General features: G+C 47.5%; 1 protein-coding gene across 5 annotated transcripts in view; it reads right to left on the bottom strand.

Annotated features, from left to right (window-relative positions):
* Nucleotides 1–13612, bottom strand: part of senp6a (SUMO specific peptidase 6a) — a 28587-nt gene extending 14975 nt beyond the window's left edge. Inside the window, exons 1-10 of one of the 5 annotated variants that reach the window (XR_007041810.1) lie at nucleotides 13459–13612; nucleotides 8963–9056; nucleotides 7464–7524; nucleotides 7143–7249; nucleotides 5672–5827; nucleotides 5345–5415; nucleotides 4355–4446; nucleotides 3749–4127; nucleotides 3423–3667; nucleotides 3207–3350 (exon numbers count right to left, since the gene is read on the bottom strand). Coding sequence is in view for 4 of the 5 variants with exons in the window: in XM_047388227.1 (XP_047244183.1) it covers nucleotides 3207–3350; nucleotides 3423–3667; nucleotides 3749–4127; nucleotides 4355–4446; nucleotides 5345–5415; nucleotides 5672–5827; nucleotides 7143–7249; nucleotides 7464–7524; nucleotides 8963–9056; nucleotides 13459–13489 (1380 nt within the window). In the remaining variant the exon portion in view is untranslated. Of the gene's footprint in view, nucleotides 1–3206; nucleotides 3351–3422; nucleotides 3668–3748; nucleotides 4128–4354; nucleotides 4447–5344; nucleotides 5416–5671; nucleotides 5828–7142; nucleotides 7250–7463; nucleotides 7525–8962; nucleotides 9076–13458 lie in introns of all 5 variants that reach the window. The other 4 variants (XM_047388228.1, XM_047388227.1, XM_047388230.1 and 1 more) reach the window with 4 other exon arrangements.
* Nucleotides 13613–14100: the final 488 nt, after the last annotated feature.

A 14100-nucleotide genomic window follows, 5' to 3' on the forward strand; every position in this document is an offset into this window, starting at 1 on the left:
AGAAAAAATCAAAGTTTTGCATCACATAAGTAAATAAAAAGCTCTTTGATGACGCAGATAAGGTAGGTGTCCCCCTGTGTGTCCTCTCTGTCCCCCTGTGTGTCCTCTCTGTCCCCCTGTGTGTCCTCTCTGTCCCCCTGTGTGTCCCCTCTGTCCCCCTGTGTGTCCTCTCTGTCTCCCTGTGTGTCCCCTCTGTCCCCCTGTGTGTCCTCTCTGTCTCCCTGTGTGTCCCCTCTGTCTCCCTGTGTGTCCTCTCTGTCCCCCTGTGTGTCCTCTCTGTCCCCCTGTGTGTCCTCTCTGTCCCCCTGTGTGTCCTCTCTGTCTCCCTGTGTGTCCCCTCTGTCCCCCTGTGTGTCCTCTCTGTCCCCCTGTGTGTCCTCTCTGTCCCCCTGTGTGTCCCCTCTGTCCCCTGTGTGTCCTCTCTGTCCCCCTGTGTGTCCTCTCTGTCCCCCTGTGTGTCCCCTCTGTCTCCCTGTGTGTCCCCTCTGTCCCCTGTGTGTCCTCTCTGTCTCCCTGTGTGTCCTCTCTGTCTCCCTGTGTGTCCTCTCTGTCCCCCTGTGTGTCCCCTCTGTCCCCTGTGTGTCCTCTCTGTCTCCCTGTGTGTCCTCTCTGTCCCCCTGTGTGTCCTCTCTGTCCCCCTGTGTGTCCCCTCTGTCCCCCTGTGTGTCCTCTCTGTCTCCCTGTGTGTCCTCTCTGTCCCCCTGTGTGTCCTCTCTGTCCCCCTGTGTGTCCCCTCTGTCTCCCTGTGTGTCCCCTCTGTCCCCCTGTGTGTCCTCTCCGTCTCCCTGTGTGTCCTCTCCGTCCCCCTGTGTGTCCCCTCTGTCCCCTGTGTGTCCTCTCTGTCTCCCTGTGTGTCCCCTCTGTCCCCCTGTGTGTCCTCTCTGTCTCCCTGTGTGTCCCCTCTGTCCCCTGTGTGTCCTCTCTGTCTCCCTGTGTGTCCCCTCTGTCCCCTGTGTGTCCTCTCTGTCTCCCTGTGTGTCCTCTCTGTCCCCCTGTGTGTCCTCTCCGTCTCCCTGTGTGTCCTCTCCGTCTCCCTGTGTGTCCCCTCTGTCCCCTGTGTGTCCTCTCTGTCTCCCTGTGTGTCCTCTCCGTCTCCCTGTGTGTCCCCTCTGTCCCCTGTGTGTCCTCTCTGTCTCCCTGTGTGTCCCCTCCGTCTCCCTGTGTGTCCTCTCCGTCTCCCTGTGTGTCCTCTCCGTCTCCCTGTGTGTCCTCTCCGTCTTCCTGTGTGTCCTCTCCGTCTCCCTGTGTGTCCCCTCTGTCCCCTGTGTGTCCTCTCTGTCTCCCTGTGTGTCCTCTCCGTCTCCCTGTGTGTCCTCTCCGTCTCCCTGTGTGTCCCCTCTGTCCCCCTGTGTGTCCTCTCTGTCCCCCTGTGTGTCCTCTCTGTCTCCCTGTGTGTCCCCTCTGTCCCCTGTGTGTCCTCTCTGTCTCCCTGTGTGTCCCCTCAGTCCCCTGTGTGTCCTCTCCGTCTCCCTGTGTGTCCTCTCCGTCCCCCTGTGTGTCCTCTCCGTCTCCCTGTGTGTCCTCTCCGTCTCCCTGTGTGTCCTCTCCGTCTCCCTGTGTGTCCTCTCCGTCTCCCTGTGTGTCCCCTCTGTCCCCTGTGTGTCCTCTCTGTCTCCCTGTGTGTCCTCTCCGTCTCCCTGTGTGTCCCCTCTGTCCCCTGTGTGTCCTCTCTGTCTCCCTGTGTGTCCCCTCCGTCTCCCTGTGTGTCCTCTCCGTCTCCCTGTGTGTCCTCTCCGTCTCCCTGTGTGTCCTCTCCGTCTCCCTGTGTGTCCTCTCCGTCTCCCTGTGTGTCCCCTCTGTCCCCTGTGTGTCCTCTCCGTCTCCCTGTGTGTCCCCTCCGTCTCCCTGTGTGTCCCCTCCGTCTCCCTGTGTGTCCTCTCCGTCTCCCTGTGTGTCCTCTCCGTCCCCCTGTGTGTCCTCTCCGTCTCCCTGTGTGTCCTCTCCGTCCCCCTGTGTGTCCTCTCTGTCCCCCTGTGTGTCCTCTCTGTCCCCCTGTGTGTCCTCTCTGTCCCCCTGTGTGTCCTCTCTGTCCCCCTGTGTGTCCTCTCTGTCCCCCTGTGTGTCCTCTCTGTCCCCCTGTGTGTCCTCTCTGTCCCCCTGTGTGTCCTCTCTGTCCCCCTGTGTGTCCCCTCCGTCTCCCTGTGTGTCCTCTCCGTCCCCCTGTGTGTCCTCTCTGTCCCCCTGTGTGTCCTCTCCGTCTCCCTGTGTGTCCTCTCTGTCCCCCTGTGTGTCCTCTCTGTCCCCCTGTGTGTCCTCTCCGTCTCCCTGTGTGTCCTCTCCGTCTCCCTGTGTGTCCTCTCTGTCCCCCTGTGTGTCCTCTCTGTCCCCCTGTGTGTCCTCTCTGTCCCCCTGTGTGTCCTCTCTGTCTCCCTGTGTGTCCTCTCCGTCTCCCTGTGTGTCCTCTCCGTCTCCCTGTGTGTCCTCTCCGTCTCCCTGTGTGTCCTCTCCGTCCCCCTGTGTGTCCTCTCTGTCCCCCTGTGTGTCCTCTCTGTCCCCCTGTGTGTCCCCTCCGTCTCCCTGTGTGTCCTCTCCGTCTCCCTGTGTGTCCTCTCTGTCCCCCTGTGTGTCCTCTCTGTCCCCCTGTGTGTCCTCTCTGTCCCCCTGTGTGTCCCCTCCGTCTCCCTGTGTGTCCTCTCTGTCCCCCTGTGTGTCCTCTCTGTCCCCCTGTGTGTCCTCTCTGTCTCCCTGTGTGTCCCCTCCGTCTCCCTGTGTGTCCCCTCCGTCTCCCTGTGTGTCCTCTCCGTCTCCCTGTGTGTCCTCTCTGTCCCCCTGTGTGTCCTCTCTGTCCCCCTGTGTGTCCTCTCTGTCTCCCTGTGTGTCCCCTCTGTCCCTTGTTTGTCCTCTCTCCACAGAAATCATCTGAACACTGACTCAGTTGCTCATGCTGGATTGTTCAATGTGTCTCTGCATCCATTTTTACGCGTTTCTAAATAAAATCCCTTTAATGGTGATGAACCTGAACCATGTCCATAGAAGCAGTTTCTGTTAAACCAAATGAATCCAATGAATGATTGATTTCAGGTTTTAGAGCAGCGTTTTTAAAGGTTTCTACATCTAAGACCAGTTTAAGGTTCTAAGATCATCTGAGTTCCTTTCAGGCAGTTTTGGATTAAATGGTTCTGCCTTTTAAACTCAAAGAGCTACAGAACTGGATAGAAATATGAATAAACTGAGTCATCAGAATGATGGAAACAGGAAGGACTCACGATGACGGGGTTCGTCACCATCCGCCTCAGAGTTCCTATCCGAACGCTCCGACACTCCAGGATGATGCTGTCACACTTGGTAGGCGTGACTTTGGCCTTCTTTCTCTTGGGTGGAAGCTGCTCAGCAGGAGGCTGATTCCCAAACTAGGAAATAGGAAAAGAGAAGGTTTTAATTCCCAGTTGGCTCCTTGGGTATTTCCTGTTTCCACTTCCTGCTACCTGATCTTTCATCCGCGCTCTCCGTGGGATCGTGATCTTTGTGCTGACGTCTTCAAAGAATTCAGTGTTCAGGTCCTCCAGCTCGTCAGCACTCTTCACCGCAGCCTCCACTCTGCCTCCTGAGGGCGCCGGAGAGGAGTGGGCGGAGTCGGCGGGTCGAGGGGAAACGTTGTCCCATCTGTTCACGCTTCCAGTACTGCCTGTTTCTGCCTCCTCTTCCTCATCGTCACTGGACAGGACAACTGAAGAGGAGGAAGAACACAGATTAACCCACCAGGTCCACATCACGAGTACCTTCCTCCATCGTTATTCCTTTCACTCACTGGGATCGTTGAGCTCAGGCTGCTGTCCTGCTGCCCTCGTCTTCCCTTTGGTCGGTGTCCCAGCCCTGCAGTAACTGGACGTCCCGGCTAACAGGGGGATTCTGCCGTTGCTCAAAGGCAGCGGCGTCGCCCTGCTGCCGGTGATCTGTACCGGCAGGGGTTCTTTCATGGTGGCTCCAGGTCTGTAGAAGTTCTGCTGGAGGCCGTTTGGTCCGGGGGAAGGCTGGGACCTGATGGAGGGTCTGGGGCTCGGGGAGGACGAGGCGGCCTGCGAGCCCACCAGAGACTCACTGCTTCCACAGCTCAGGCACCTACTGCTGTCCTCACTCGGCTTGTTGCACTTCAGGCACACCGTGTGGTAGATGGTGGTCCGAACGGGCTACCAAAGAAAAACAGGAGAAACAGTTTTCTACATGTTGTCTCATTCTGACCACAAACCTCAGGGGATCTTCTAAGACAGACCAGGAATACAGACGTTACAACACATCTTCAGCTGGGGTCCCTATCAGAGATCTAGACTACAGCTCACCTCATTCATCTGTATTTATTGAAGCCACTAACTATGAATTGTGGGTAATGAAGTTCCAACCTCTGGGCTCCTCTCACCTCTGTTACTTTGAGCTGAGGGGAAAAACAGACGTTCTCCAGCGGTTTCCTCTTCTGCTGTACACGGCGTTTTATGTTCAGCGTTTCTTCTTCTGCAAAGTTTAAAAATCAGACACAGCAACTGATTTATCGTCATGACGACCAACCCCTGCAGAAGCTCCATCTTTACTGTTGGCACACCTTTGGTTCCCTGAGAGCCCTTCTGACTCAGTAATCTGGAGGACCAACAGCTTCACCGTCCAATCAATAAATAGGTCATTACAGAAATATTGACTTTTTATAACATAAATAAATCCATATTTAAAGAAACGAACACATTAAGTAAATCAATTGTTTACTAGAATATTACTGCATTAACTGTGAAAACATTCTCCGTGCATCATGATCTACTTGGACTGCACCTGATCAAATGGACAACATTGATTGGTCAACCTGTGCCGCAGGTCCACCTCAGACCAATGACTTAAGCGGTGTTAGCCCCACCCACTGTCTGATCCTCAACACCCTGATAGGACAAGTATGCGGTGACTCAACAGATGAGTAAATCACTAAGAATTACTGCTTAAATGCGTCTGTAAAGTTAAAAAAGGTTCAATTAAAAATCTTTTATTTACAAAAACAAAATGATTTGAACATCAATGATAATAAATGTGTGACGTTGAGCACTTTGTGTTTTGCCGTTGCATGGCTCTCTGGGATATTTGAGTTACCTAGAGCAGCGGTGGCATTTCCAGCATGCTCCTGAACTCTGACCTTCATGGGTCCAGATCTAACAGCAGTGGGACAGAAGTGAAGATTGTCCTTCGCTGTTTACAGCAGGACTGAATGAAGCGACAGTAAACAAGCTTAACTGCTAACAGCTATTAGCAGCGAGTTAGCCTCGCTGCTCTGCCTCTTCCATCTTTATGCATCATGTTTGTCTGCTTAACATGGTTTTGTGGAGCAGGTCTGAGCCCACGCTGGTTGTGATGAGGAGGCTGTAGACTTTACCTGGAGGCTCTGGACAGGTGAGGACAATGCTGTCCACTTCCACGGCTTGTTGTGTGGATGAGCAGCTGTTTCTGCGGGAGGTGAGAGCATCACAAAGCCATTCAGGTTCATGTCAGTAAACCATAAACATTGACGTTTGGATAAAACTATATTTCCAATGTTTGTTGCAAAGAAAGTAGAACTACTCATTAAGGTTAAGTCGACTCTGAAGCACAAAGTTTTAAGCTCGTCTCCAGAGTCCTCCACAGGTCCTCAGTGTGCAGAAAACTGAAACGTTTCAGTCAAAAACACAACTGTGATGAAGACTGATGAAGAAGTGCTGCTGACCTTTGAACCGGTTTCCTGATTATCGACGGGACCTGAGCGTGCTGAAAGTGCCGACCCTGTAACATGATGCCTGGAGCAAGTGCCGAAGTGAGGATTAAGTTAAAGTTGGTTCTGGTGGCCGTGGAGGAGGGTGTTGGTAGTGGGAGCGGGACCTCGCTGCAGGACAGGAAACACAGAGTCAGAATCCATTGGAGACAAAACTGCAATGAAACCTTTCCAATAAGACCACAGACTGGTTTGACTGGTTTCCTGTTTGCCTTCAGTCAGTTCAATCAGAGTGGACATTAAAGCAACGAAGCCCTGTTTATTGCTGTTCTGTAGGTTTGTTCTGATTCTTCTCTGTCAGTCTGGACCAACAGCTCCAAAACAAGACATCCTGCAGATAATAATGGGATTCTAATGAAAACCCAGTTGTATTTGGACCTCCATAGTTCAGCCATCCTTGTCATCAGAACCATCAGTTGATGGGTCACAGGAAGTTGGGACTCTACCTGACCCGCTTTTCATTCTGAACCGTTTTTTCTACAAACACAGTTTAAGTTTGAGGGTTTTTCCAGATCTTCCCACAGAATGTTCAGCTTACAGTGTGATGGTGGTTCTGACCCGGAGAAATATTCCAAACCTTTTGGATCCAAGTTCCTTTCATCTCCACATATCCAGGTTCTCCACCCAACGAGATAAAAACAGGCTGCAGGCATTAAATCCCGGCTGCGTTAAACAGAATGTGTTCCAATGAGGATCGTTTCAGATTATTATTTTTGATTTTTGAGAATAACAACATTTAAGCATTTATAAACACATCTTTTAAAAGGCCCACATTTCTGTATTAAAAAAGTTTTTATTGGTCTGATGTAAATGTTGTTTTTTCATTGGCTGGAAGCAGAAAATCCTCATAATTACCAGAAATAAGGACTTGAAAACATCAGATAGTGTTCAGTTAATCTATATAACTCATTGAGCTACTGACATAAATGGACTTTTCAACAGTGTTTTCATTTTTTGAATGGGTCTGTAGATGCTGGTGCAGTCAGACATGAAGCAGCTACACGTCAAATCAAATTCGTTTAAATTCTTCTCCATAATCAGCTTTTATTGGCAGCGCAGCAATCGGTTATAACCTCAGATATGAACTCCATGTTGCTCAGGTTAAAGGATCAATCTAGAGCTAAATCTGCTGGCAGTATGAATAATTCTGGACCTTCTTTGATCTGAACCAGTTGGACTCATTATTAAAAAGCAAATCTGTAAAATCACAGACACTGCCTTCAAATATGCAAACCTAGTTTTTTATGACTACAGTCTTGAAAGTGGTCTTGTATCGGTTTGGACCTCGACTTGTCCCCCCGTCTAGGTTCTGGTATGCTGTGGTCTCGGTCTTGGGTCAGGGGGTCATGACTACAACACCAACTGAAACATGTTCACAGCTGAAAGAAACATTGTAAAAATAAAAATGAACAGAAATGTTTCCTACCCGGATCTTCTGGGGCCCAGTCTGTTCAGAGACCTGATGTGGGTGTTGGATCGGTTTCCATACGTCCTCAGCGGATCAGAAGAACTGTAGTGCCTTAAAGGAGGAGACTGGACCAGGAAAATAAACATGCAATTAACACACAAACTAACCACAACATCAGACTCCAACTATTTATTTCAGTTGCAGACGACTCCAAGCAGCAACTCAGATACCAACACACCACCACCGACTCCCACAGCACCCGGCAGTGTGGACCAGTACATCAACAGAACTACAACCATCTGAATGTTCTCCCACGTAAAGCAGGTGGCGGGGATTTACCTTCTCCTCCGGGGAGGTCATCTGCTGCCGCTCCATCTCCTCCACGCTCACCACGCTCGCTCTGAGGAGAAGAACAGCTCAGCAGGGTTAGCCCCACCCACTGACCGGGAACGCTTCCAGAGACCAATCATCATCAGTTAATATATTTCATTAGAAAATAACAACAATATTCTAAATGACACACGTGCTCGTTCATTAAATACACGTAGTACTAGTACTAGTAGTAGTACTAGTAGTAGTAGTACTACTAGTAGTAGTACTACTACTACTAGTAGTAGTACTACTACTACTAGTAGTAGCTCTCCACTAAGTCCAGCAGGTGTTTCTTCCATGCTGCTGTTTCAGTATCAAACTGGACCTCCTTACAACTTTGGACTCAAGAACAACAACTGCGCCTCATGGTTCTGGTTCTCTTCAGCTGAAAACATCATGTCTGTCAGTACCTGCCATCAACCCAGCTGTTCTCCAGAACCACAATATTATTATATCTGTAATAATATGGAGTATATTTCTGCAGCAGCAATCAAATCATTTTTTAGTCTAAATAGAAATTAGATCAAGTTATGCTTTAATTTAGGTTAATAAAGTAAAACAGGGATATTAGTGAGCATCATAGCAGACCAAACTGGGACCAATATGGTGCCTAATGGGCTGGACTTTAGATCCAACAGAACTGCTTTGGTAGGAACATAGCTCCAAGTTTCAGCAGAAGCTCTTCCAGGCTCTGGTTCCAGCGCTGGGGATAAACTGGACCCATCAGATCTATCAGATGCAGAGTGTTCCATTAGAAAACACTGATGGTAGACTTGTGTTTGTGAACCTGGTCATTACAGAACCTGTTCTACTGAAACCCAAACAGACCGCAGAGCTGAAACCTTTGGTCGCTTATTCAGGAGGAACATGGAGGTTCTCGCTTTTAAAGGGCTCTAAATTGACTGTAGAGCTCCACAGCATCCTGCTCCTATGAATCCAGCGATGATCATGGACCATCACCACCCTGCCTGAACTTCCAGGTCTTGGTCGGGTCTGGGTGGAAACGGCTCTGGAGGTCCATCAGAATATATTCAAAGAAGGTTTTTACAATAATTACTGAGAAGGCTAGAAACAATTGTAACATTTTTAATAAAAATCGGACTAAAACTATTTTATTTTCTGTATTGTTTTATGATCTTTTCAGAGCTGCTGTCTCGTTTCCTGTTAGGAACTTCTTGGTTAAATGAACATTATTTCCAATCCAGTGTCAGGGTATGATTACTTTTGGGCTTAGCTGTATATGTTGCCTGCATTACTGCCTCACTGACGTGACACCCAGAGCGGTTCTAGGAGGCAGAACCCAGACCAGGTTGCAGACTGAGTATTAGCAGAGTACTGCAGGCTGTTTGCACACGGAGTGATTTAAATGAGCTGCAGCTCGTGGAGAAAGCCTCAGCAGAGGGATGGTCCTGCATGTGTGGAGCTAATGTGATGCAGTGCTGAAAACAGGTGCAGAAGTTGCTTACTCTTGTCTCTTCTCCGTCTCACTGTCACCAGGAAGGGAAAAGCTCCAGCTGTGTTTGAACCCTCCATCTCTCCTGGTCTCAGATCTATCCAGGGCTTAAATAATAAACCAGACCTAGATCAGTGCAGGAACAACACCAACACACATGTAGCAGATGAGCTGAACAGAACAGAACCTGCTTTAGCTGCAGAAATACGCTCATGTCAATTCAGTGAAGTATGACCAGCTTCACATCCTTCATTTCATTCATGTTGAAATATTCCCAAACACCTGAAGATGTTTGCTGATGAATTTCCTTCTGCAAACTAAGCAGACAGCAGATGTGACATGAGAGTAGCTCCACGTGTTCTGAACCTGGAGGCTGCACACAGAACCAGTCAGTCTGGGACGCACTGCCAACATGTGGACCAACCTTTATTTGATTATTACATTGTGTTTATTTGGTGAAATTTCCCAATTTCACCAAATAAACTACAAAATCTTAGAAGAAATCGTACAGCAACTAAGCTCTTCTTCCTGCTGTCTCCATGTTTTACCCACAGCTTTACTTCAGAAAGTTTTGCCTGTAATAACATCTGATTTAACACAAATAATAAACACGTCCCTTTTATCAGGTGTTTTCCTCCAGGCCGTAAAAACAGCAATTATCAAACCTTTATTGAAAAAGAACAACTTGGACAAGCTGCTACTACAGAACTACAGGCCTATATCAAACCTCCTCTTCATCAGTAAGATTATTGAAAAATCTGTGTTTCAACAGTTAAACAACTTCCTAACAACGACCAACCGCTTCGATGTCTTCCAGTCAGGCTTCCTGCTCACCACAGTACAGAGACTGCTCTTGTCAAGGTGTTCAATGACATCCGTATAAATGCAGACTGTGGAAGAACCACGGTGCTGGTATTATTGGACCTTAGTGCAGCATTCGACACTGTTGATCACTCCATTTTATTAGAGCGCCTGGAAAACTGGGTCGGCCTTTCTGGTCCAGCACTCAACTGGTTTAAATCCTACTTGAAGGACAGGGACTTTTTTGTGTCAGTAGGTAACTTTACATCAGAGACCACAAAAATCACATGTGGCGTTCCCCAAGGATCCATCTTAGGGCCCCTCCTATTCAATATCTACATGCTCCACCTAACTCAGATTTTAATAAACAACAATGTAAGTTATCATAACTATGCAGACGACACACAGCTATACGTTACGATGTCACCAGGTGACTATGAAGCAATTCAAGCGCTGGGTAAATGCTTAGAAGAAATCAATGCATGGATGGGCCTAAATGTTCTTCAGCTGAATCAAAACAAAACTAAAGTAATAATCTTTGGATCAAAGGAAGAGCGTTTAAAAGTTAGCACACAGCTTCAGTTAATACAGCTAGAAACCAGCAGTCAGGCTGGAAACCTGGGTGTAGTGATGGACTCAGACCTGAACCTTCAGAGGAACATAAAGACAGTAACAAGGTAATCCTTCTATCACCTAAAGAACATCTCCAGGATTAAAGGACTAATGTCTCAGCAGGACCTTGAAAAACTAATTCATGCGTTCATCTTTAGTAGAATTGATTACTGCAACAGTGTCTTCACAGGTCTGCCTAAAAAGTGGATCAGACAGCTGCAGTTGATCCAGAACGCTGCTGCCCGCGTCCTCACTAGAACTAAGAAAGTGGAGCACATCGGCCCGGTTCTAAAGTCCCTACACTGGCTCCCTGTAGCTCAGAGAATAGACTTTAAAATACTTCTGTTAGTCTATAAATCACTGAATGGCTTAGCACCAAAATACATTACAGACTTGTTGTCAGTGGATCAACCACCCAGACCTCTCAGGTCTTCTGGCTCAAATCTACTCTGCAGAACCAGAACCAAACAAGGTATTGCACCGACTACGCCAAAACAAATTCCTTGTATGTCCAAAAACGTACTTGGCAATAAAGCTTTTCTGATTTCTGAGAAACAGCTTTTAGTTCTTATGCTCCACTAATCTGGAATATACTCCCAGCAAACTGGAAAAGCGCTGAAACCCTAAGTTGTTTTAAATAAATATTAAAAACCTATTTGTTTAGAGCGGCCTTTGACTGGGCCATCTAAACATTATTAGTTACGTTTTCAGTCCAATTTTCCTTTCATTTTCTTGTCCATTGTTCTATTCTCTATTTTCTGTATCATTGTAATGTTTTTCCTCGTGTACAGCGCCTTGAGTGCCTTGTTGCTGAAAAGCTCTATATAAATAAACGTGACCTGTGAGTTTATTATTATTATTTTTTATATGAACTGTTTTATGGCAGCATTTCGTTCATTTAGTTTTACTGCTATGTTCATTGGATTTGTATTTAATGTTTTATTGTTTCCTCTTGTTCTGTGCAGCTAAGAAGGAACCATTAAGACATGGAATAAGAGCTCCTTGTTGTGGAAGTAAACCAACATATGCAGGATGTCCAAACCGACCTGAACCATCGGCTGGCAGCTGTCGAGCATCATTAAAGTTTCCTACAATAATCTCACTTCCTGTTTCCTACCAGCACAAACTGGGTTTCTGCAGCAGCTTGAAAGCAGCTGTGAGAAGAAAAGCTCCAGCAGCTGATTGAAGGTTGCAGCTAAGCTTTGCTTCAGTCAAGCAGGTGAAGTACTGAGCTCTGCAGAACCTCAGCGACCTCACAGTCCTGATCATGTTGATGTATCCACCTGGCAGCAGGTCACCCCCCAAACATGTTATACTGAACCTATAACGGTGGACCAAGTCAAAGCCCGTGCCAGCCCAGTTGACCCGACTCGGATCAGCAGACTCGTCACCATAGTGACCAAGGGAAAGATGTCGGTGCAACCAACTGAAGACTGCCACAGAAAGCTGACAGCATAGAGTGGGAGAACATTTTTCTCTACATGCTGTCACCGTTCTGTGGCAGTCTTCTTCATCCAGGAACAACTCTGGTCAGCAGGCTCATTTAAACCATCTCAACATTTTTGATCCTGCCTCTACACACCCAGCAGCTAACAGACATACTTCATTCCCACAATAAGCCTCAACCCTACAGGTCCAGTGACAACCAACCAGTGGACCTCTGGTTCCTCAGGGCTTCATGGAGCAGCTTCTGTTGATCTGCAACCAGCTGCAACACACCTCCTTAAACCTGCTCCTCATCTTCCAGCGGTTCTTCATGTTCACCATCGAGGCATTTCATGTGTTATTTTGTTCCAGTCTGGTTCCAGCATGCAAGCAGACAAATCCATGCTCTTAATAGTTAAATAAGGAACGGAGAAGCTGGAAGTTTCGTCCTGGTCCAAATTATAAGGATCTCCATCCCATCAATCCTCTATCGGTTCTTCTGGCCCAACAAGTCAGACCCATGAAGGTTCTGCCTTCCCACTTCCAGGACCTGCTGATGTCGGCCCAGAGCTAGATACCACAACAGACCTTCACACGTGCACCAGAGTCCATGAGAAGATGGATCCCGGATGGTTTGATGGAAAACCCAGTTCTGATCAACATTACACAAATGGTTGTAATGTTCTGATTTACTCATGTTGACTAACCCATATCAAATGTTAACAGGTTAAGCTGTTAGAGACCAACGGAGTCCAACGTTGACACTGATTTAATTCATTGTGCAGGCCGATCCTACAAACCAAGAACCAACTGCTGCATTCAGTCAGAACATCATGTTCTGGACTCAGACCTGAAGTCCTGAAATATAATGGACCTCTCTCATTTATTCTGACTCACTCGTTTAGCTGCTCCTTTATTTGAGAGGATCTGGATCTCCATTTTAAATGCTACAAGTGTCTTTATTTTGACCATGATCTTGACCTTGTAATCATGTGTTTGGACCCTTTCAGAACTTTGATTCTCTCTTAAACATCCGGAACCTGATTTTAAAGCAAACACTGAATCTAGCTTCTGTTTGCACCTTAAGTGATTTTAGGGGGGTTAACCTAAATGTATTAATAATAATAATACTGTCTATGACCTCAGGTAACATCCCTATGAAGAACATATTTGATCTGAAGCTGAGAAGAAACAATGAATCCAGCTTTTGTTTACATGTTTCCTCTCAGATCTGTAGCTGGCCTGTTAGCATGTTAGTTAGCTCTGGTTATCGGTCTGGTTATAAACTCCGACCAATCCGTGGTTGTTTATCTGTTTGTTGTTTACTTGTTTGTGCCTCCATCTATGGTGTGCCACCATGCTGAGGTGCTACCAGCCTTTCAGCCACGGGAAGGCCCGTCTTTGCTGCAGCTACATCCAGCTAACATCAGCGCTAACGTGGCTAACTGCAGCTCCAAAAACAGCTCCGATCCCGGTCAGAAACAACCGAACCCCCCCTACAGGTCCGAACATACGGCACCGCCGCTGTCCAGGCAGCCCTCCCTGCTCCCCAGCTGGACGGAGGATGAGCAGGAGAAGCAACACAGAACCAGCCGGAGTCCGGTGGCTGTGTGCGGGTAAAGCAACTGCAGCGGGCCGGTCCAGGCTCCGGAGCGGAGTGTCACAGCTTACCTTCGAGGAAAAAGCTTCTTTTGTGGGCCATGTTTATGCCATGACCCGCTTCATGTTGTGGTGATGCACATTAACGGATGGAAACCGAAGATCGGCCTTTTAAAGCTGCTCGGAACCTCAAATACACACCATGCCGGAAGTTTCAACAGCAGGGCTTCAAAATAAAAGCTTTACATATTCTAAAATGGGCTGAACAGGACCAGACAGCCAGGTAATGTAATGGGTTTTCCCCAAAGTATGAACATATTCTGGTGCCTACAGTGAACCTCAGATACATAAAACCCCAGATTATCAACAACATCTGACTCATCAGTTATTTCTCAATAAATCTCCTACAAACATTTCTATAATCTTCTAACATGGTCTCCATCAGCGGTTCTCCTTTATTTTTCTTTGGATCTTGGCTGTTTCTTCACTCAGTCTTAGTCCAATAGGAAAATCTCACAGGTTGATTGTGTTGATTAAAATACAAAACTGTCATTACTATTTACATAAATTCATGACCAAAACTTATTTAAACCAGAGAAGCAACAATATTTCCAGAAGTTGGATGCAACCACTCTATCGAACACCTGGTTGGACCCCATTTTCCATCAGAACTCCCTTAATTCCTTGTGCTACAGAGCCATCAAGGTGCTGAAA

Source organism: Girardinichthys multiradiatus, chromosome 15, assembly GCF_021462225.1.
Source record: "Girardinichthys multiradiatus isolate DD_20200921_A chromosome 15, DD_fGirMul_XY1, whole genome shotgun sequence".
NCBI lineage: Eukaryota > Metazoa > Chordata > Actinopteri > Cyprinodontiformes > Goodeidae > Girardinichthys > Girardinichthys multiradiatus.